This window comes from Ctenopharyngodon idella, chromosome 22, assembly GCF_019924925.1.
Source record: "Ctenopharyngodon idella isolate HZGC_01 chromosome 22, HZGC01, whole genome shotgun sequence".
Taxonomy (NCBI): Eukaryota; Metazoa; Chordata; class Actinopteri; order Cypriniformes; family Xenocyprididae; genus Ctenopharyngodon; species Ctenopharyngodon idella.
In genome coordinates, this window is record NC_067241.1 from 10,508,625 (window position 1) to 10,531,747 (window position 23,123).

The 23,123-nt window shown below is 36.4% G+C and overlaps 1 protein-coding gene across 1 annotated transcript in view; it reads right to left on the minus strand.

Annotated features, from left to right (window-relative positions):
* The window catches only part of itga5 (integrin, alpha 5 (fibronectin receptor, alpha polypeptide)), a 56,880-nt gene that overhangs the window by 19,140 nt on the left and 14,617 nt on the right, over nt 1-23,123 (minus strand). Inside the window, exons 2-18 of the mRNA XM_051879695.1 lie at nt 21,305-21,435; nt 13,636-13,736; nt 11,954-12,107; nt 11,803-11,864; nt 11,666-11,711; nt 10,809-10,937; nt 10,651-10,695; nt 10,208-10,251; nt 8,322-8,375; nt 7,355-7,407; nt 7,062-7,270; nt 6,021-6,221; nt 5,886-5,931; nt 5,332-5,445; nt 3,614-3,669; nt 2,843-3,000; nt 1,836-1,973 (exon numbers count right to left, since the gene is read on the minus strand). Coding sequence (XP_051735655.1) covers nt 1,836-1,973; nt 2,843-3,000; nt 3,614-3,669; nt 5,332-5,445; nt 5,886-5,931; nt 6,021-6,221; nt 7,062-7,270; nt 7,355-7,407; nt 8,322-8,375; nt 10,208-10,251; nt 10,651-10,695; nt 10,809-10,937; nt 11,666-11,711; nt 11,803-11,864; nt 11,954-12,107; nt 13,636-13,736; nt 21,305-21,435 — 1,741 coding nt within the window. The remainder of the gene's footprint in view (nt 1-1,835; nt 1,974-2,842; nt 3,001-3,613; nt 3,670-5,331; nt 5,446-5,885; nt 5,932-6,020; nt 6,222-7,061; nt 7,271-7,354; nt 7,408-8,321; nt 8,376-10,207; nt 10,252-10,650; nt 10,696-10,808; nt 10,938-11,665; nt 11,712-11,802; nt 11,865-11,953; nt 12,108-13,635; nt 13,737-21,304; nt 21,436-23,123) is intronic.

The following is a 23,123-nucleotide window of genomic DNA, read 5'->3' on the forward strand; positions in this document are numbered from 1 at the left end:
TAGCTGCACGCGACACCACCCAACTCTCACCACACACACAAAAAAATATATATATATAAATATATATGCACATGCACATTAATGAGAGGGAATCCATATACAATTTATGAATGAATAAAAAAAGGGGCGGGAGTCGTGCCACGGCTAATTGCTACCACCTGATGCTGTATTTCCAACATGTGCGAGGATGACGCAACATGACGATGAGGATAAAAAAAATAGAATAGGGAGATTAGAAAGGGCTAAGTGGCTTCCCTGTAATCAGCAGTCGCTGAGCTCTAATTACAACCAATGAGGGCGGCCACCCCTTTCCACAGCTCTGTATCGGGCCGCTCCGAACCTCCTGGAGAGGGTTGTTTGGGTTCACTGCAGCAACCAAACAATTAGAAGCCCAAGCGGAGATACAAGAGGGGGTCACATGTGCATATGTCCAAGCTGACCCTCAGCCAAAACAATCATCAAGTGTTTACGGAAGTGTCAAGGTCTGCAAACAGCATGATTGGGTCAGCAAACTGGAGGGCGCCAGACAGGATCACTCACAACATTTATCAAAGGAGGTCGGAAACATCTCGATCTATAGGCAAGACGATTATATCTATAGTCCTATGCAAATCAAGACCACAAGCTTTTTGTGCAGCTTTTTTATTAATTTATTCCATTAATTCTTGAAAATAAAAGCCTTAGAAGTTTGCCATTATCGATTATTTTTATAAGGAAAATAAATAAATAAATATTTTATAAATGTAATTATTCAAACATAAAAATTAAAACATAAAAAACATAACATTAAAACATAAAAAAATATTCATTACATAAAAATCTGCAATATTTTAGAGTAATTAATAATAATAATAATAATAAATGTTATCAGAGCATAAATATTATGTAAGTAGTAAGTTAATGTAAGTTATGTAAGTATTGTTTAAAAAAAAACCAATATTTTTATTAATACTCTATAAAAAATATTTTTTTAGTTAATTATTCTAAAATATTATATATATATATATATATATGTATGTATGTATGTATGTATGTGTGTGTGTGTGTGTGTGTAAAATAGAGTATAATATTTATATTATATTTATATTTTTATTAAAATATATTGTGGTAACAACAACAACAATGATATTAATAATTTTATTTTTATTTAATCATGAATATATGAATATCCACAATATTTTTAGAATAAATACAATTATTATTACTACCAATATTAGTAGTAATATTACCCTATTATTAATAATATTGCATATATTTTAAAACATTTCTAAAAACTTTGCATTTTAAACAAGATTTTTCCTTTTCATTATCATGGATGGATACACTCATTTATAATGAATGAAAGAGCTTCCACTTGGCCTGAATAAGCGAAAGTTTTAGAAGATCGCTCCATCTGCAACGTTTCCAAGACCTCTGATTAGAATGTTTCTGCATATGGTCAGAACGGCCCATGTGTTCGGCACAGTCTCAATAACTACCGAGAGAAAACTGCCACCCAAAACATTAAACCTAAACAGACAGCATATGGCCTGCGAGGGCCCGCCCTGGAAAAAAACAGAAATCTATTAACCCTTTATACACGCAAACACCTCTACAGTGGAGTTTCCACAATGCCCAGAGAGCTTCTCCAGGTGGGAGAGTAAAAAGTTCTTTGCTGTAAACGCTACACATTTCCTCCAGCTCTCAAACGGCTTTCCAGAGCATTTGGAGAACATCCCAGATGTATGTTTTGATAATCTCTTCATGAAGGGGGAGACGAACACACGCACCATGCATTATCTCAGTTTACTCATGCAAAGCATTGTGGGATATCTGCAGCAAGCAAATGTACGTACTTTCTGTTCGATGAGCTCCGCCGTCTGGTAGTTGAGGATGGGCCGCAGGCCGTGTCTGTCTGCTGCGGCTTGAGGGTTCAGGCTGAAGTTGAGCGCAACGAAAATGGGAGACAACTTATCCCTGAAGTCCTTCTCATCCTATACTCCGAGGAAAACAAGCAGGAGTTTGTGAAAAAGGTCAGAAAGCAGGACGTAATGACACTCTTAATCCCTCGCTGCATTTTTGGCACGTGTTGCCACACTTATCTTCACTTTTAACACTTATCTTGTACTAAGAAATGGAAAACTCGCTTAAACGGTGCATTCCACAGCAAATTTCCATTGGTTAACCCCGCCTAATCTTAATTCTTATTGCCTAACAATCCTCTTGCTTATAAAACAACAAATTTCTTCTGAATGCCACATTAGGACATGATTACATGCTTAAATCTAATAGATTAGCAATAGTAATACCTAGGGGTGTCACAATACACCTCAATGCAAAAATGCAACAATATGCATCAGATATGTATAGATCATCCAAAATGTTGTTCCACACCCGTAAGACCTTCATTCTTCTTTGGAACGCAAATTAAGATATTTTTGATGAAATCTAATGGCTCAGTGAAATCTGCATTAATAATTAACACTTTCAAATGCCCAAAATGGTACTAAAGACATATTTAAAACAGTTTATGTGACTACAGTAGTTCAACCTCAATGTTATAAAGCGACGAGAATACTTTTTGTGTGCCAAAAAAACAAAATAACGACTTTTCTCAACAATATCTAGTGATGGGTGATCATTAGTAGCTTTCTGGGCATTTGAAAGTGTAAATTAACTTGCTGTCAATGCAGGCCTCACTGAGCCATCGGATTTTATCGAAAATATCTTAATTTGTGCTCTGAAGATGAACGAAGGTCTTACGTTATTGTGTATCGAACCGAATCATGACATAAGTGTATTGTTATACCCCTAGTAATACCATTAATCTCCAGGTTTACAACATTTTGTAGGTAAAACTCACCCGCAAGTAGATCTTAGTATCGCGGCACCATTTGCCTCCATTTGGCATTTTCATTGTCCATTGCATAGCTGGAAGCTGGGTGTCGAAAAACAGAGCTCTCCGTACGGCCCCCTTCTGCTGCTGCTTCAGACGGTCCAGCTGAACTTCGATGTTAAACTCTAGAACACAGACCCGTTAACAGATATATTTAGAAATTTTTTGCCTTCACGTTGGCTCCGCACACAGGTGCAGGCCGGCGCCATGCTGACATGGCACTAAATCTCAAAGCCTATTGGTTAGATCAGACCGTTTTGCTTTGGCAGGAGTGGAAAGTTCTCCCAAACATTTAGGTTTTATCATCATCCAAAACCTGAAGAGAATGACTATAAGAAAAGCCATAATGCTTTTGATCGAAAGGCATGAGGGCATGAAGGAATTTGCATGCCATTCAGATGTATGGCACCTGTGCTCAGTTATCCGAGCGTGTGTAGGAGGTGTTATTCTTCGCACATAGTCTAGGCCTCTAATGGCAGGGCATATGGTGGTATCATTAGCCCGGGGGGGGAATAGAGGGAAGCAATTACTGAATAAATACATTGTAAAGGTTGTGTATGGACAAAGAAAGGCTTATGGATGGGATGGGAAACAGAAATGGCAAGGAAAGCTCTGTTAGATGCAAAAAGTTGTGAGGAAATTAAGCAAAAATTAATTTAATCTAAAAAGGAATAATATTTAAGATAACTTCACAAAGGGGATCCTATAGGTGGGTAAACGTGAGCAGATGTGGCTTACCGAGATTATTTGGTAGGTGCTTCCCATTGGCTGAGAGGCAAAAGCTCAGGTTGACACTGTAAGAAGCACAGCAGACAAATGATGAGAGATGAAGTGGATTTATTACAATGAGGCATTAGAAACACATTGGATCTCTTTGGCTATAAAATATTTGCTATTATTGTTTCCTAAGGTTATATGGCTTGACAGCTTGAAGGAAGGAAGGAAACTGATGTAATGTACACTACCGTTCAAAAGTTTGGGGTCAGTCCGGATTTTTTTTTATGTTTTTGAAGAAAAAAAAAGTCACTTATGCTCACTAAATGTGCATTTTATAGATCAAAAATACAATAAAATGGTAATATTGTGAAATATTATTAAAATAACTGTTTTCTATTTTAATTTGTGATGGCAAAGCTGAATTTTCAGCATCATTACTTCAGTCTTCAGTGTCACATGATCCTTCAGAAATCATTCTAATATGCTGATTTGGTGCTTAAGAAATATTTCTTCTTATTATCAATGTTGAAAATTATTTTTGTGGAAACCAGGATTCTTTGATGAATAAAAAGTTATTTATTTGAAATAAAAATCTTTTGTAACACTATAAATGTCTTTAGTTTTATTATTGATGAATTTAATGCATCCTTGCTGAATAAAAGTATTAATTAAAAAAACTGACCCCAAATCTTTAAACAATATATGACTGTCTAAGAGTAATAAATGAGGGTCCAACCGAAATCAAGAAAGAAAGAAAAACGTTTTTTGAAAAAAAAGTTTAAACGACAGTTTGAATGAAATAATGAAAACATTTTAGGAAAGGATTGAAAAAGTTTGCAAGTTTAAAAAAGGTCTGAAAAAGTTTAAAAAAAAAAAAAAAAAGTAAAAGAAAAGGACGAAAAAAAGATACACAAAACAAAGAACACAAAAGAAACAAGATACAGAAGGGTAAGAGTGAAAGAGTGAAGAAAAAAAGAAAAATCACAATCCAGGCTACTTCTGACCTGTGCAATAAACGCAGTGTGTTCCCATGTGTGTTTCTAAGCCTCAGCATACATCTGTGTATGTGTGTGTGTGCGTAGCTCAGTGCGTCCTGATGTTTCCCAGCTGTGTTCCACCACTAAACAATATCTCATTCAAAGCCACTGCTAGACCACTCTCTCTCTCTCTAAATTCTCCCAAAAGCCTCTGTGTCTAGGCAACGACTTGTAATCAAGACATACGTATACAAACTTTCCCTGTATAAAACAGAACAGGCGGAGACACAGACGTTTCACGTCAAATGGAGACCAGCCCCGTGGAGTTTCCTTTCCCTCCACAGATAGGATGCATATTTCAAAAACACACGTCATGGAGGAGGGAAAGGGCCATTTCATGCTTTTCGCCACCTTCCTGGCATGTTCTCAACCAGCACAGCGTGTCCAAACCATTTGGAAAAGCATCTGCTGACAGCATAACTACACCTTTCCATATGCGCGGCCTGATACACAAAGCCTGACTGTGGATGTAATTAAGTAACCTTAATTTACAAAATTAGATTTTTAAAATTCCTACATAAGCGCACTTCAATGCCGCTTAAATGATGTTAAATGTGAAATATCATGATCTTGTCCCATATTATTGCTTGTTGAATGCTCAGGATTTGGATAAACTTTAAATTGTCAGGCCTAATAAAGTCTATTTACTGCATCGAACCATGAATGCAACAAGTTCTGGCCGAAACAGGATGGCAGACATACCAGGACACATGCTGGGTCTCGTTCCCACGGCTTATGGAGCAGACTTTCTCCTCAGGATTAATCATAGTTGGAGAGACAGTTAAGGTGGCACTGGTGTTCACAATGGGACGAGACCTGGAAATGTCATAACATCAGTATTTAGCATTTTAAACAGTTTTATGATTAAAATTTAAATAGCTTTGCATAGCTACACTACCCTTCAAAAGTTCAGGGTCGGTAACATTTTTTTAATGTTTTTGAAAGAAGTCTCTTATGCTCACCAAGGCAGCATTTATTTGATCATAAATACATTAAAAGCAGTAATATTGTGAAATAATATTATAATATAAAATAACGGTTTTAAGACATTTTAAAATAGAATTTTTTCCTGATGATCATGGCAAAGCTGAATTTTCAGCATCATTCAGTGTCACATGATCCTTCAGAAATCATTCTAATATGCTGATTTGGTGCTCAAGAAACATTTCTCACTATTATCAATGTTGAAACAGTTGCTGCTTAATTTTTGTGGAAACTGTCATAGATTTTAGATGCATAACATGTCTTTGACTGACCGGTAAAGAACGGCTGTGTCCACACCAAATGCACCAACAATGAGATCTGCAACAACAAAAAAAGCATGGTCTCAAACTAGATTTCAGCAGTAAGGGCGGTGGTTTATGGTAGCTCAACAGACTAAGTTTTCTCACCTGGGTAGCCATTGTTATCCAGGTCTTTGCCTCCACGAAGGGCGTAACCAAAACTGGCAGGTAGCGCTGATGGTAGAGCAGAAGCCCATTGGCCAACGATCACCTGAGAAGGCTTTTCCCTGAGTCCTCCAGCATGTCCGTTATAGATGAGCACCAATCCTTGTTTGTTTTCCCCACCAAACGGACAGCTGATGGCCACATCTGTTAAGAGGAGATTGAAGAATTAGGGGTGCACTGACATTACAATTCTGGCCAATGCCAAAAATGTGAAAATTACTTTCATGTTATGGCTGATAAAACGATAAATGACAGATATTAAAATTCTATATAATTTTGTCTTAATTAAAAATAAAACCCACACAAAATATGTATAGTTTTAAATTAACTGATAACAAAAAATTATTTAAATAAATTAAAAATAAAACAAAAAAATATCATTTTAAATTAACTGATAAATGACATATTAAAATTCCATATTATTTTCCTTAAATAAATAAAAAATAAAACACTAAAAACTAAAATAATTTTAAATTAACCGATAAATTACAGATATTAAAATTCTATATAATTTTGTCTAAATAAATTAAAAATAAAACACAAATTAATAACTTTAAATTAACTGATAAATGACAGATATTAAAATTCTATAAAATTGTCTAAAAAAAGTTAAAAAATATTTAATATAATATAATAATTTTAAACTAACCAATATCTGACAAATATAAAAATTTTATATTATTTTGTCTAAATAAATTCAAAACTAAACACTTAAAAATTCAAATAAATAATTAAAAAATAAATAAATATTTTTTAATTATACAAATTACATTTAAAAAATTAACTTTAAGTGAGTGTTACATGACTACAAAGGTAATCTTAATGTAAACATTAGGGAAATGAGCATGCACAATTAAATATTGTCCGATATAGATCTAATAACAACCAAAACCGATAAAGAAACTCCAATATTGGCCGATAACCGATAAAGTTATTTGAAGACGGACAGATAAACATATGCAAAAATCTGTACAAATCTCTCACCATTGTAACCATCTTGGTTGAGGTCCCCGAGAGGGGTAATGGAGCTGCCAAACCGGCCAAACGTGTGTGTGCCGGTGAGGTGAGGTAGCTGAGGTGTGAGATCCAGAGGTCCATTCTGCAAGTAGACATAGACCCGACCCAACTCTTCTAACCTCCCATCAGAGTCACGAACCATGAACATGGGAGCACCAACTAGCAGGTCTGTCATTCTGAAGGTGATATGAACCACAAACTTAAACACTGAAAACATTCTTGTGGTACATTCTTGTCTAAACCTGGTTATGGTTACCTACCCGTCATTGTTTATGTCAGTAACAGCCACTGCGTAGCCATAGTAGGAACCCATCTGAAACATTTGGGAACATCTGGTGAATTAAAAACCTAAAAACTTTCATTTGGATCACATAGATACAAGATACACATTTTTACACTGTACATGCAAACAACATGCAGGATCTTATGAACGTCACATGAACACGCCTAAAGGCATACATTGACATTTACTCCAGTTTGTTATGGTGTGAGTACATGAAAAGAGCTCTTTGATGATTCAGATGTGGCTCTTTTCTCTAGCCCCCCCGAGGTGGGCACACACAAATGCTTTTTGATTGTATTTACTCAGCTGAGGCAATCAGAGCAGTTAAAGGCCTCCAACAATTTCCATTTGCAAAACTGTGGCGCTAGTTTAGGAAAACTGCCCGTAAGCTCTCGCCTCACATAATCCGTTCTTTACTGCTTACCACAGAGCACTCCAGCTCAGTTTAAAGAGACTTGTAAAGGAAATTATTTTTGCTTATATCATCAGTGTGCATTGCAACAGTTTGAAGAATATCATAGTTGGATGAAGCTTTGCAAAGCAGTAATAATGACATAACTCTGTCCTAAAATAGCTGCTGTCATAGCAAAATATATTATTACACCACAAAAGCCAATAGAACAAATTAGAAACTAGATTTGAAAATATAAGTAGTGAATGCCCATACAAAACTTGTTGATCTGATGCTAAAAGATGCTCTGTGTTGTTACTATGCATCGCTATGCAGTTGCTAGGTGGTTTCTTACTGGCCACAAGAATCCACAACCAAATCTGTGATATTCTCTCTGATAATTTTGTTTGTTTAATCATCAACAAGGTGAAAACCAATGCAAATTTCACCTCAGTGTGGAACATGGTATGTACCAAAAGTGTAATACTATAATCTGAATGTTGCAGTTGTTTTAATGTCATACTGGCAATAAAATAAATGTCATCAAACTTACCTGCTCACCAGTGAAGGTCTTCAGCGTGTGCAGAGAGCCATTGAGAATGGAAACCTGATTTTAAAAAAAGGCAACACACTATAATTTTTGTCCCATTAAAGGGATAGTTCACCCAAAAATGGAAATTCTGTCATCATTTACTCACCCTCATGTCGTTCCAAAGCCATAAGACGCAAATTAAGATCTTTTTGATGAAATCTGAGAGATTTCTGTCCCTCCATTGGCAGCTACGCAAAAAGTTCACGAAGAGATCGTAAAACTAATTCGTATGAATTAAGAGGTTTAGTCCAAATTTTCTGAAGAGACTCGTTCGCTTTATATGATAACAGATTGAATTTAGGCTTTTATTCACATATAAACATTGATCAGCGAACATAAACAGAAGCTCAACCGAACCTTCTTGATGCGCGAAAACAAACCTCATGCGGTAGTTCAAACGTGCTTCGCAACACGAGAATGAACCTCATTGGCTCTCGCGCACCAAGCAAACATGATTGAGCTTCCGTTTACCACAACCTAAATTCAATCAGACAGAAAGCTCTCAGAATTCATCAAAAAGATCTTCATTTTTGTTCCTTACGGGTGTGGAACGACATGAGGGTGAGTAATTAATGACAGAATTTTCATTTTTGGGTGAACTAACCCTTTAAGTACCATCATAACAATCTCTGGGTGAAGGGTTATAAAATCCAAATTTATCTGAAGTCATACTTTAGGACAAGGGTGTCAAACATAAAGCCCGCGGGCCAAATACGGCCCACAAAGGTGTCCAATCCGGCCCGGGGGATGATTTGAACTATAATAAAAAAAATTGACATGCACTAGTCCACTGGTCATAAATCCAAACGTTTTTTAGTTTTATTTTGGTCAATCTTTATTCTGGGCTAATTTCATTTGTGTGGAAATATTTACGAAGTTTGTAAACAGGACGTTAACACAGGCACATGCTGAATACAGATACAAAGAGGAGAACAGACGCGCCAGCAGAGAAAATACTCTACCATGCACATGCTCACTCTTCGCGAAAAATAGGAAGAATAATATAAATATTAAATTGGGGTTGATATGAATATATCTCTGAAGGGAAGTTTTGATGGCTTTTCCTCTTATCTACGTATAAAGTAGTAGCCTATTTATTGACGCAGCGCTGCTTTGTTTATAGCGGTAACAATGGAAACGCTATATCACTGCTGTTCCATAAGCGCCACCTACTGTCAGAGAGTGAATTTGCATTTTCATTCAGTACGTCTGCTGATTTTGTTTTGTGCAAGTGTCTTATATAGCAAAATTTCACAAAGCTAAAGTCAGACCATGTTGTTTTTGCTGTTAATCTTGAAATTATACAATAATTTAAATTAAAAACAACTGCTCATGCTCATGTGCATAACATCTTTGTTGGGATTGTGATAAAAATGCAGTGTTTGCCTCTAATATCAAAGAGCTACACATACTAGTATCAGAATCGGCCAATTTGCTTCTAAAAAAATGGAATTGGCCATGAAAAATCAAAATAGGTGCATCACTTAAATAAAGCATTATTTTAAAAATCTAGTACAAATGCAGTTTTAAAGAGCAGTGTACTAGTTTTCTTGCAAAAAACTTGTTGTTTATATGGTTAATATTAATGCAACTATCAGAGCACTAAGCTTTTTTGTTGTTGTTGTTGTTGTTGTTGTTGTTGTTGTTTTTTATTAATTCGGCCCGCACATGGTTATTTTTTTTCCAATCTGGCCCTCAACCTAAAATGAGTTTGACACCCCTGCTTTAGGGGATTTGTAATAGATTTTGTCACGTGTATCACACTGAAAAGTTGCTGTAACCCACAATTTGAGTGAAAAGTTCTGCGGCTAAATGTCACAGCTGATCGTGTGACTGCTTCCTCTCACCTGTCCATGCAGTCTGACTCCCCTGGGAACTCCAGTCACAAAGTCTGAGAGCAGGCAAGCCAAAAAAGAGAGGAAAAAGAGAAAGACTCAGTAGTGGAAACATGGAAATGTGTTGGTTCCTCAGGAACTTTGAGAATTCTGGTGATTAGAGCCACTCTGAGTCACTCCAAGAGCTCTGTTTTAAAGTTTGTTTAAGTGAAATGGATTCATAAAGAGGGTATAATCATAACACTTCCTTTGAAAGGTTCTACAAACGGCGCTCCGATTTAATGCTTCTGTCTATGGTTATTCAAACAGCAGATGATGATATTAAATCGTTATCTGTGGTAAAACCGTCATTGTATTTCCATTTTTAATGAGTAAATTAAAATAATCTAGTGAAACTGCAAGCTAAATGAGCACTATGATGTAGAGGTTTTATTTTTTAGGGTTACAACACTCACCTTCATCATCATCACCACTGAACTCACCCACAGCCACTGAGTAACCTGTTAAAAAATGAAAAATATGGGTGGTGAGGAACAGAAAACACGCTGTGATAAGGCAATAATAAAAATATTTTCAACTTGACAGCTAATAAGAGGGGGGTGGAAAGACGTACCCATGTAGTTGTCATCAGATGAGATCTCTTTAAACTGTTTGGTCTGAATCTGGCCGTACACTGATGTCAAGAAGTATCCTGGGTAATAGGCTTTGATGATTTCTTCTTTAACCGCAGTGATCAATTGGCCTAGAGATGGTAAAAAGAAATTGATCTTTTAATTGCATTTGCATTGAGCTAAAGGTCAAAGTCGATGCAAATAATAAATGTAAATGTCCACATTTTGAGGACAGAAAATGAGATTTTCTTCTAAAACTGATGAAAATCTAGTCAAATTATGAAACATCCATGTTTATGAAAGGTACATGCACTACCCTTCAAAACTTTGGGGTAGGTAAGATTGTTTCTCTTGTGCTCACCAAGGCTGCATTTATTTGATCAAAAAATACAGTAAAACAGTAATATTGTGAAATATTATTACAATTTAAAAGAACTGTTTTTAATTTTAATATAATTTAAAATGTCATTTATTCCTGTGATGGCAAAGCTGAATTTTTCAGGATCATTACTCCAGTCTTCGGTGTCACATGATCCTTCAGAAATCATTCTAATATGCTGATTTGCTGCTCAAGAAATATTGCTTATTATGATCAGTGTTGAAAACAGTTGTGCTGCTTAATGTTTTTGTAGAAATAGTTATAATTTTTGATGAATAGAATGTTTAAAATAACAGCATTTATTTGAAATAGAATTTTTTTTTGATATTATGCTTTTTTTACGTATTTAAAAAAAAAAAAAAAAAAAACTGACTGACCTCAAACTTTTCAATTGAAGTTTACATACCATACTACCATACAAATGCCACATACTGATGAGCTTTTAAAAGACTTTAAAAGTTTATATTTTGAAAGCCAAACCTTGCCAGAAGTAACTGCCAGGTCCTCCAAGCACCAACTTCCCTTCCTGTAACATAGCAACAGTATCTAGGTGAGACCAGAAGAAGAAAACAGCAAATATGCATTACATGTTCTATTCAGTTCTACCAATGTCTCACCTGAGTAAAATCAGCACTGAATCCACCTTGGCAGTAGCCTTGTCCTTTTTCTCCATGGAATTCTACAAGGGACAGCATGTAATGTTACTCTCACTATAAAACAACTTATATTGGACAGTGCCATAAAAATTATCACTGACTGCAAGCCCACCTGTGCGACATGGAGCGTATTCCACAAACTTAGTGAAGTTTTTGACGGACAGAAAACATGAGCCAGTAGCGTCAGCATTATATTCAGCATGATTATGAAAATGAGCATTAGGCTTTTCCTCCACGGTTCTCCATGAGTAGAGGGGGGCACAAGCCTATGGAATGGATAATGCTAGAAGTTAAAGGTCATCTCTATCGACAGAAAACCCACATGCATGTCAACAGTAGAAGCAACCATGACCATGAATCCAGGTCACAGTTTGATAATCCATGAAGAACAGCACCTGGGCTTTTGATGTTACAGACAGAAATCCAGCATTATATCCACAAGCCAAAGAGTCAGAAAATTTGAATTCAGAAGGAAAACAAAAGGAATTATAAGGAATGAATAGAGCTGGAACTGATCTGTTTATAATTTGAAACTTGAACTTGAACATTTTTAGAGTCACCAGACTTTTTAGAGCGGCATACTTCCTGAAGCATTTAACATCCTTCTGTGTACCCCTCTCTTCCACTGCAGTCTCACCTTTTCCATTAAGGGACAATATTTGCCCCCTTAAATTGATTTTCGGGTGCATTTTTCCCTTAGTTTTTCTAACCCTATTCGGGTGCATTTTTCCCATTAGTTTTTCTAACCCTATTAAAGGGTTAGTTCACCCAAAAATTACATTTCTGTCATTTATTACTCACCCTCATGTCATTCTACATCCTTACGATATTTTTGATGAAATCTGAGAGGTTTTTTTTATCCCCCATAGAAAACAACATAATTACCACATTCAAGGTCTAGAAAAGACAACGTTAAAATAGTCCACGTGACCACAGTGGTTTAACCTTAATGTTATGAAGTGACGAGAATACTTTTTGTGTGCAAAAACAAACGACTTCTCAACAATATCTTGTTAAAAGGGAAAAAAAAAAAAACAGTTAATGCGAGTACAGTGGTTCTACCTTAATATTACAAAGCGACGAGAATACTTTTCAACAATATCTAGTGATGGCCGATTTCAAAACACTGCTTCGAAGCTTTACGAATCTTTTGTTTCGAATCAGTGATTCGGATCGCGTATCAAACTGCTGAAATCGCGTGACTTTGGCGAAACTGATTCGAAACAAAAGATTCATAAAGCTTCGAAGCAGTGTTTTGAAATCGGCCATCACTAGATATTGTTGAAAAGTATTCTCGTCGCTTTATAATATTAAGGTAGAACCACTGTACTCACATTAACTGTTTTTAATATGTTTCGAGTACCTTTCTGGATCTTGAGAAGTTCGGTGACACTGCTGTCAATGGAGGCCTCACCGAGCCAACGGATTTCATCAAAAATATCTTAATTTATGTTCCAAAGATGAACGAAAGTCTTATGGGTGTAGAACGACATGAGGGTGAGTGATAAATGACATTATTTTCATTTTTGGGTGACCTAACCCTTTAAGGTGGGGTAGAATTAAATGAACGGCAAAACTCACCATTTTGTTCGCGTACCCCCACTGTCACCTCGCGCACCCCAGTTTGGGAACCACTGCTTTAGAACTTTTGCAATTGAAGGCAAAGTATGTTCGTTCAGTAACAAATGTTCTAGAAGAAATAACTGTGTTTCTTGATTTGAAGGAGGGTAGGAGCCAAACTGACTATTATACTGACTATTTTCCACATAGACAAAAATATGAGTAAGATCTTACCAGCACACTATCTTTATGCACTCGTACTGTTGCGCCAAACCACTGATGGGATTTGAACTCTCCTTGATGCACTGTTTCATTTACAGTCACGTTTAGATCTCCTACAGCCAGAAAAAAATAAAATAAAAACATACATAAATACAGATTAACATGATGATGATAATACCACTTATGAACACTAGAATGACAGGCTAAATAAATCAAATAAATAAACAAATGTAATAAATGTTAAGCGAAAAAAAAACATTAACTATAAATATCAAATGCATTTCACAAGCAAATCGCATCCCAGTGGATAAAATCAACTCCTGCCCAACATTATTTCCCACAGGATATCACATCACTTAAGTAAAATGTGTTGTGAATGCAGTTCCATGTTGATTAAGTGCATTAAGATCCCTAATAAACTGAAAAGTCCAAGGTGGAAAAAAGAACAGACTGCACAACACAGGCTCAGGTGTCCACTGAGGTTAAAGGTCATATCATGAAGTGCTGGCACAAGAAGGGGAAAAGACAGATGGTCACATATGGGCTGAAATCAAAACAAAGGTGACATGTCCTGACCAATGAGAGGGGCGGGGATTCGACAATAAGACCACTAGACCGAGACCATCAGAGCTCAGGTTCAACTGCCAGAGGAGTCACTAGGCCAGAACATTCAAACTGAGTCTACCAAAAGCCTTTAAAACACTCCATTCCCATCCCTGACTGCCAAACTGAACTTTGCCACAGACATTTCTCCAGTTGCACCATAATTACAAGCATGATGCAACAGGGTTCTGTGGTGTGATGGAGGGGAAGGGGGAACGAGAGATTGAGGAAGAGGAGAAATGAGTGAAAGGTACAACTGGCTGTAACACAATTCTCAGCTGGCTCTGAAGAGGGCCTGGTCTCATTCGGAGAGAAGAAACTGTGCCAGGAACCTTCATCCAAACAAAACAGGAGCTCAAGTTATGTGGGTTAATATTACGAAAACTGTCAAGAAATGTCTGGATCATAGTGCAGCCCCAAATCAAAAGAAGAATAGGAAATTATATTTTGCATAAAGAAAACCAAATCTATAATTATATTAGCCAAAATATTATTTTCATTATTAGGCTTCATTAATCAACCCCCACCCAAGCTGTCAGTAATGCAAAGGCAAATAAATAAAACCGTAAATTATTTAAAATTACCAAATTTTAAACACAACTTTAACAACTGTGGTAGTATTCAGAAAAAAAATAAAGAAAAAGACACACGCATACACATTTAAATATATATATATATATATATATACACACAATAATATTTTATATGTACAGTCAAACCAAAAATTATTCAGACATTTTTTATATTTTTGATATATTTTTACTAGTGGGTCAGGACACTATAGTTCATTTATGTAAGTGAGGATAGCAAAATAAAGTAAACTGTGACATATTATACCCAAAAATTCTTCATACAGTGGACTACCAGTAAAATCTGGAACCAAAAATTATTCAGACACTTTTACCTGACCATGTTTTGACCAAGTGTTATCTGACATAATTAAGATTCATTTTTTCTGACACAGTTTAACTCTGAGATCTTGTCATATTTTATTACCATTTTTTTAAACTATAGTGAATAAACTGAATTAATGAATTAAATATTCAAGGTGTCTGAATACATTTTGGTTTGACTGTATTATAAATATATTTATTATTGTATATATTGTTAATCTCTTTTTTAATTTGTTTTTTGTTTTACATTTCTTTACTGAGAATGACATTTTTTCATATCACAGTAATGAAAATTTGGAGGAAAAAAAAATCTATGCGTAATTGTCATTAAAATAATATCATAATATAAAAATAAAACAATTGATGGTCCTAAAATAGGCCTAATAAAATCTTTATGCAAAACATAATTTTCAATTCCAAGGTGAAATATAACCCAAACATTAGTTTGTGTGATTCATCCAATTGGTAAGACCCTATTTTACGGTCTAAAAAGTCTCATTTTTAATGGGGAAACAGTGCCAGGAATCCTCATCCAAGCAAAACAGGAGCTCAAGCTATCTGTCAGATACACTCCTTCAGATACAAACACACACACACACTCACTCTCTCCGTCTTTCAGTTCATAGCACCCCTCACCTTCCTCTTCCTTTCTCAAAGTCTGTCATCCCTTTCTAAGAATTCCACTTCATTATTTTCTCTGTTTAAGTCACCATCTCCCACTCATTCTTTTACTATCTTGTATGGTTTCTTTATCTCCCTCGACTTGTCATCTCTGTGGACTTTCCTTTCCAAACCACCCCTTAACCCAGAAACACACACACACACACACACACGCACCTCCTTTTCCCCAGACGTCTTTTGTTTCCTTCTCTCAAGGATGTTTGGTACCCCAGTAGGAAAGCAGTGGGGATTAGAGCCCTCTAATAACATTAGAGGATATATGCCTTATGGTCACCTCCAGGGTGATGGTTTTCTCTTTCTTTTCCTCCCTGTCTTTCCCTCTCTCACTGCCAAAGTAAAGAGGCCTAAAGAATCACGCAGGAAAACCAGCAGCCCTGCCCCTGTGAGATTCCTTACAACTGAAAACTCAAGTGTGCGTATACTGAGCTCCAAGACGCGGTATATAGAAGACGCCGGTTAATGTAAAACTGGTGCGCAGTTGGGGAGGACAGTTTGTGGGATGAGAATCAGTCAACGTCGATGGAGGTGGACCATTAAAACTAACAATTATCTCACTTTCCACATCATGGGTGAGGTGTACAGCTGGGAAGATAAAGCTCAGCGGGGAAGGTGGGGAAAAGGGTGTTGTTTGGATACGGTTAGGGGAGAGCTACCCAAAACTGGATATCCCTTTTTGTCAGAGCGACTGCCATGATTATTTAAGAATCTGATGCAAGATACCGTTGAGTTACAGCAATTGGAGATTGAATCTGTGCATAGAAAACGTGATTCATCAGACCAGGCCACCTTCTTCCATTGCTCTGTGGTCCAGTTCTGATGCTCACATGGCACTTTTGGCGGTGGACAGGGGTCAGCATGGGCACCCTGACTGGTCTGCGGCTATGCAGCCCCATACGCAACAAACTGCGATGCACTGTGTATTCTGACACATCTCTATCAGAACCAGCATTAACTTCTTGAGCAATCTGAGCTACTGGTAGCTCGTCTGTTGGTCCGGACCACACGGGCCAGCCTTTACTCCCCACGTGAATCAATGAGCCTTGGCCGCCCATTACCCTGTCGCCAGTTCACCACTGTTCCTTCCTTGGATCACTTTTGATAGATACTGACCACTGCAGACCAGAACACCCCACAAGAGCTGCAGTTTTGGAGATGCTCTGACCCAGTCGTCTAGCCATCACAATTTGGCCCTTGTCAAAGTCGCTCAAATCCTTACGCTTGCCTGTTTTTCCTGCTTCTAACACATCAACTTTGAGGACAAAATGTTCACTTGCTGCCTAATATATCCCACCCACTAAAAAAGACTAAACTAAAACCAACTAACAATTGGCTAAAGAAAACTAAAACGAAGTTCCCAGGCAACAATGAGCACTTCTGTGAAAGAATTGGTAACTGGATTTGGTTCATGATTCAATGAAGTGAATCTTTGACAGATATTCAAACATTTTGTTTGTTGTCAATTGGAAATTAAACTAGACATTCTGTTTTGCTCAAGGTTACACCCAATTTCATCATAAATGTCACATAAAAAGTGAAACTACTTTACATGTCTAAGTGGGTGGCTCTTGGGCAGAATAATCTGCAATGTAGACCAAACATAGTCTGGTAACCTGAGACTAAAGCTGGTGTAACCTAGAGGATTTAAGGGGAAGCATTCCAACAATTAAGGCACCTTAAGAGACACCTCTGCTGTGATATACAGCCATTTTAATCAAAATTCCCTCGTTTGCTAATCCTATGAGTGCTCTCAGTTCCTGGAGTCAGGCCAAGACAACCTGGCCAACTCCCTCATGGGATGGTGGAGGTGAGGAGGTCACACACACGCACCTCTCTCTTTCAGCAATGAGAGAACCACCCCATTAGTGGAGTATCTAGATCTTTGTAAGAGAAAGGGAGGGTCAGGAAAGGGTAGCGGAAGGCACGAGCCACATGGCTAAATTCAGTCATCACATCAAGTGTCCCTGGGGGTACGCCGAGAGACAAGGAAATGAGAATAGACAAGAGTCAACGCTCTCTCTCCTCCGATTCCCGCCCACTCTCATTTCTCTCTCTCATCATTCTCTGTTATTTTCTTATCGGGGAGGAAGAGGAAAGAGGTCAGATCTGAAGACACGATTAAGCTAATGCTCTCTCTGACTGAGGGATGTTAGGCAGGAGGAAGTACTATGTGAACCTCTTAGAGAAGCCAATGGCGCATCAGTGGCCGCAGGGTCAAGCCCAGATTTAAGTGGTGAGATCATTATTTGATATATTTGCAGTGACTCAATGTAAACAGTAAATAGGAGTACAACAGTCATTTATTTTCTCCAGAACAAAACAGATTTTTAAAATGATAACATATAAACCTAGAAAGACCTATGAAGAATGAGCTCTTAAACAATGACACATGCTTTCAGCTTTTGAAATAAAATAAAATGGGAAAATAAAAAAATAAAATAAAATGGGAAAATAAAAAATAAAATAAAAATAATATGGAAAACTAAAAAATTATTTTATTTTTAAATTTTAAATTTTTATTTTTTAATTTATTTATAAAATAAAATAAAATAAAACAGGAAAACAAAACAAACAAAACAAAACAAAACAAATTCCAGAACCTAGTCTCCTGACTTTTGAGACTAGAAAGACCTAACATGACCTCTTAAACTCTTAATGACATTTGTTTACAAACTTATTTACTAACTAAACTAAACTAAACTAAACTAAACTAAAATAAAATAAACTAAACTAAAATAAACTAAAATAAAATAAAATAAAATAAAATAAAATAAAATACTTCCGGAACCAAGAGTGCTGAAACGGGTGGTTATTGTCATGCTTTATTTCAGGTTATCACCTAACTGCTGAGACTAAAGAAAATTGTGTAAAAACCACTTGTCAAAATATCAATCATTTTGGATCTGTCAGGAAGTATTGACATCTAATTGAATGATCATTGGATAAGCATTAACCTCCAAGGCTAAACCAGCCCCTGTAATGCATCACACGTCACAGGGTATTAGCGTAATTCGATTATGATCTTCTGCTTGGCTATTGAGTTCAACCAAAACAAAATTATGTTTTAATTGAAGTCAAATGTAATAAAATGAAGAGCATGACGTTTTACATGACTCATAAACACACAGCATGCTTGCAGCCCTACATAGCAAAATCTAATATATGACGTCGCCGGCTGTTTTCTAGAACATGCAGCTGTGCATCATGAGAGAAAAAATATATATATATAAATGGATCTGTAAAAGGTTTTTGCTGGAATATTTATCCCCGTGCAAGAGTAATAGGCAATAAATCACAGCTTGGATTTTCAGAGGAGACTTTGATTCCGCAGGAAGGAAGCCAACAGTCTCTCACTGAGATTGTGAACACTTCATTGTCCCCTGACATGTGTTCTACATACTCAGCAACTTGGATCAGATCTTAGGACTCTGTCTGATTCAAGCAAGAGACAATTCACAATTGACAGAGCGTATGTCATGGTCTCAGCTTATTCTTTTTCCTGGTTGCTGTAGTGCATGGAAATCTGAATCCTAATAAAATGCATTTTTTATGTTTTACATCACCACCACAACAGAAATTATTCTGGCATGGTGAGTAGATCAACGACCAACAATGCAAGCAATGTTAACATGCAGGCACTAACAAGACAGCCACAAAACAGACAGTTTCTTCAGTGACTTTTTTTTTTCCCTTTCGGTAGGTAGATTTTTTTTTTTTTTTTTTTTTTTTTCACAGACCAATAACATCTGATTTTTTTTTAGGTTATGTGACAAATAAATTGCATAAAACCATCTCTATTTGCCCATTTCAAAACTTGGCTAGCTATCATGTTCTGTTGAGAAACGCAACTATTTTAAGAAAATCTGAGCCTGCATACATCAGGAAGTCTGCTCGAGCACTTGTCTGCCTTCTCTTTCTCTAAACCCCATCTTCCATCACCCTCTCAGAGCAAAGTCTACACAATGAAAAGCGGAGGGCTGTGCAACCAAAAAGGTGCTAGCTTTGAGGAAGCCACATAATGGAAGGAGCAGATATCCATCAACACTGGGATTGTTTTGGGGAGGATGTAGAAACTTAAGTCAAAATACTGGATCCACTTTAAGTGCCGGTAAACAATTAGCAGTTTACATTGTGCGCTAAATTAGTTGCACAAGCTTGATAAACTTGATTTGAGGAACAAAAGCATAGTATGTTTTCTGCACCAATATTTCAGCAACTGAGTATTTTCGTCCGAAACTGGAAAAAAAAAAAAAAAAAAAAAATTCCGTTTTGGCCTATAAATAGTTTTGGAGGGCTGAGTTCATTGGATATGGATATTTTTATTACAAAAACGCATCGCTTTGCTTCAGCTTTATTAACCCTCTGGAGCTGTAGGAATTACTTTTATGATGGATGGATGTGCTTTTTTGGGCGTCAAAATATCGGTTAATATTCACTCCTATTATAAAGCTTTGAAGAGCCAGAATATCTTTTAATATAACTCAGATTGTGTTTGACTGAAAGAAGAAAGTCATATACACCTAGGATGGCTTGAGGGTGAATACATTATGGGATTAATTTTCATTTTTGGGTGAACTAAACCTAAATGCTTATCTGATGGCTTGCTTGACTGATTCAATGTTTTGGATAAGCTGCAACAGGAAAACGTCAGCAGTGTGGATGAAATTCACTGTTAGAGCACATTATCATCGAGACACATGACCAGTGAGAAACACATGAAAAACACGAGACACATGAGAAAGTTTCCTCTTTCTCTCATTTTTTATCCTCAATATATACACATTTATGTACAGAGGTTTGTATATATGATTTTATTTTATTTCTTTTCTTGAAAGTATATTTTATCTTGTTTTATTTTTTTACTGGCATTTTTATCCAAAAAGGGTTGATTTTTCAAGGGTTGATGGTAGAGCAGAAATATGTACAATTTGTTAGGCTGAAATATTTAGAGGTCACTGTCGAAAAACACTATTTTAATTTATGAGCAGGGTTATTATAGTTAACTAAAACTATATTTAAAAAAAAAAAAAAAAAAAAAAAAAAAACATTTTCATTACTTGAAATAAACATTAACTGAAATAAAATATTAAAAAGCTTAAACTTATTTCAGTTAAGTTGCTGAAACTTAAACTATATAAACTTAAAAAAAAAGAAAAAAAAAGACAAAAACCATGCAACAAAATTACTAAAACTTTATATAGATTTTTATTAAAATCTAAAATAATATATAATTAAAAATATTAACAAAACCTTTAATAGTATATCAATTACACTACAAATAACACTGGACTGGAGAATTCTGAGTTTACCCTAATTTAATTACCAAAACATTATCTTTGGTTTTCAGCTAAATAAAGACTTAAATTTGAATTTCACTAAAAATTAAATTTGGTGCATCACTAATTTAGTCACAATACATCTTTTAGTGAACACCCACATCACATGTATAATATTGATGTTTAAAATTTCAAATATATAGAGCACAGCAACTGGTTAGTGAGACTTACCCTGACTATCGAACTCTATGCTGCTACATTGTAATTGGCTGAGGCTCCATGGACAGTAGAAGACTGATCCTCCTTCTCTGATGTTGGGCTGACTGGTGTTGGCTTTGGGTGCTCCAACTATAATACTCACACTGTTCAAGGAGAAAAAAAAGATGAAGGAAGATGTTAGCATACTAATAAGACTAGGAGGAATATTTATAAGAGAGCAGGAAGTACAACAGTGTTCCAATTCACAAAAAGTCTACGGGAAACATTGCTAAAAGGTTTGGATTCAAACTTCAGAGCTGTAAAGAAACAACCCTTCTATGTTGAAGAAGAAAGATGAAAACATCAGTGTTGAGAAGTAGCATGTTTAAGCTACAGTCAAAATCTAGGCTCTAAACTGAACTAAACAGAATACAATAAGATATTGAAAACATGTTATGCTACATCGCTATTAAAATTAGCTTGTTACTGAAAAAGTCACACTATTATACACTACTACAAATGTAGTTATATAAGTAGAAATGTTACTTTTAGTTAGTTTAGGTTCCCTAGAATTCGAAAACAGCTCTGTTACTCTCATTTTCAGATTTTATTAAGATTAAAATATAGTAAAAAACCAACAATTTATGATCTTTGAGGAAATGGACTGTCTCAATCTACCATAGAGAGAGAAATTATGTAACAGAGTGGCCATAATAACTTGGTTGGCGACATGTGACCACCAACACACAACCACACACACCAGTCCCACTGTGTTATAAGTCAATGAGAAAACAAGAGCCGAGCCTGCTGAAGTCGAGTTAGCGCTGCTTCTACAGCTGTTTTTCCCCCTGGGTTATTACAAATACACCAGTTACAAATATTTGAACATACAGACAAACACAGCCACACGTTTAGAAGCATGTTCTCAAATCAATGCACATGTTAAATCTTCACAAACCAAACAAACTTCTCAACAGAGAGGAATAAACAATTGTAGTTGGACAGGATGAGAGAAAGAAGAAGGAACAGCTGTTTAAAACTGTATTTTTACATTCTCTGAAGAAAATGTGAGTGCCAGGGCATTGCTTTGTGGTTTCTAAGGCCTTGTTTACACCTGGTATTAAGATGAATTTTGGTCTAAAACGTTTTGAGCTTGTCCACTTTTGACCACTTCCACAGGTAGTCGAAAAACGCATTTGACCGAATTGCTTCCATAATGTAGACGCTCATGTAGTCGAATGTGTTCGAACAGCCACAAAAGACCGCCTATTCTCCGCCTACTGACTGCGTAAACATTATGGGAAGCGCACTAGCCAAACGGGATTTAAACTTTGTTGGCTGAAGACCCAAGTTTGGTTTAAAGATGAAAAACGCACCAAGCACAATGTTTTCTCACCATTCCTGATTTCTAACACACACTCACAGAGTTGTGGCGCAGTCTTGAGGCTATCAGAGCAGAAACGAAAGCTGATTTATGTTTTTCCGTTGTCTCTTTTGACGTTCATATGTAAATTGCGCAAGCTTATTCCATCCATTAGATCAAAAAATCTGAAAAAGCCCATACATTTACCAACCCTCTACTCAAAGAAATCAGGACAGAAGTGGTCAAAAGTGGACAAAAGAGACGGATTAAAACACCAGGTGTAAACGGGAATGTGTCTCCCTCATCTACTTGTGATCCGATCGACCAAAATGCATCTTGATACCAGTTGTAAACAGGGTCTAAGGTGTTCTGATTGGTCTTTAGTATGTTGTCATGTGGTTGCTAGGATGTTCTGGGTGGCAGCAAGGTGGTTTCTTTACAGGCTCAAGTCAAAACAGTCTGTATGATATTCTGGTCTCTAAATATGGC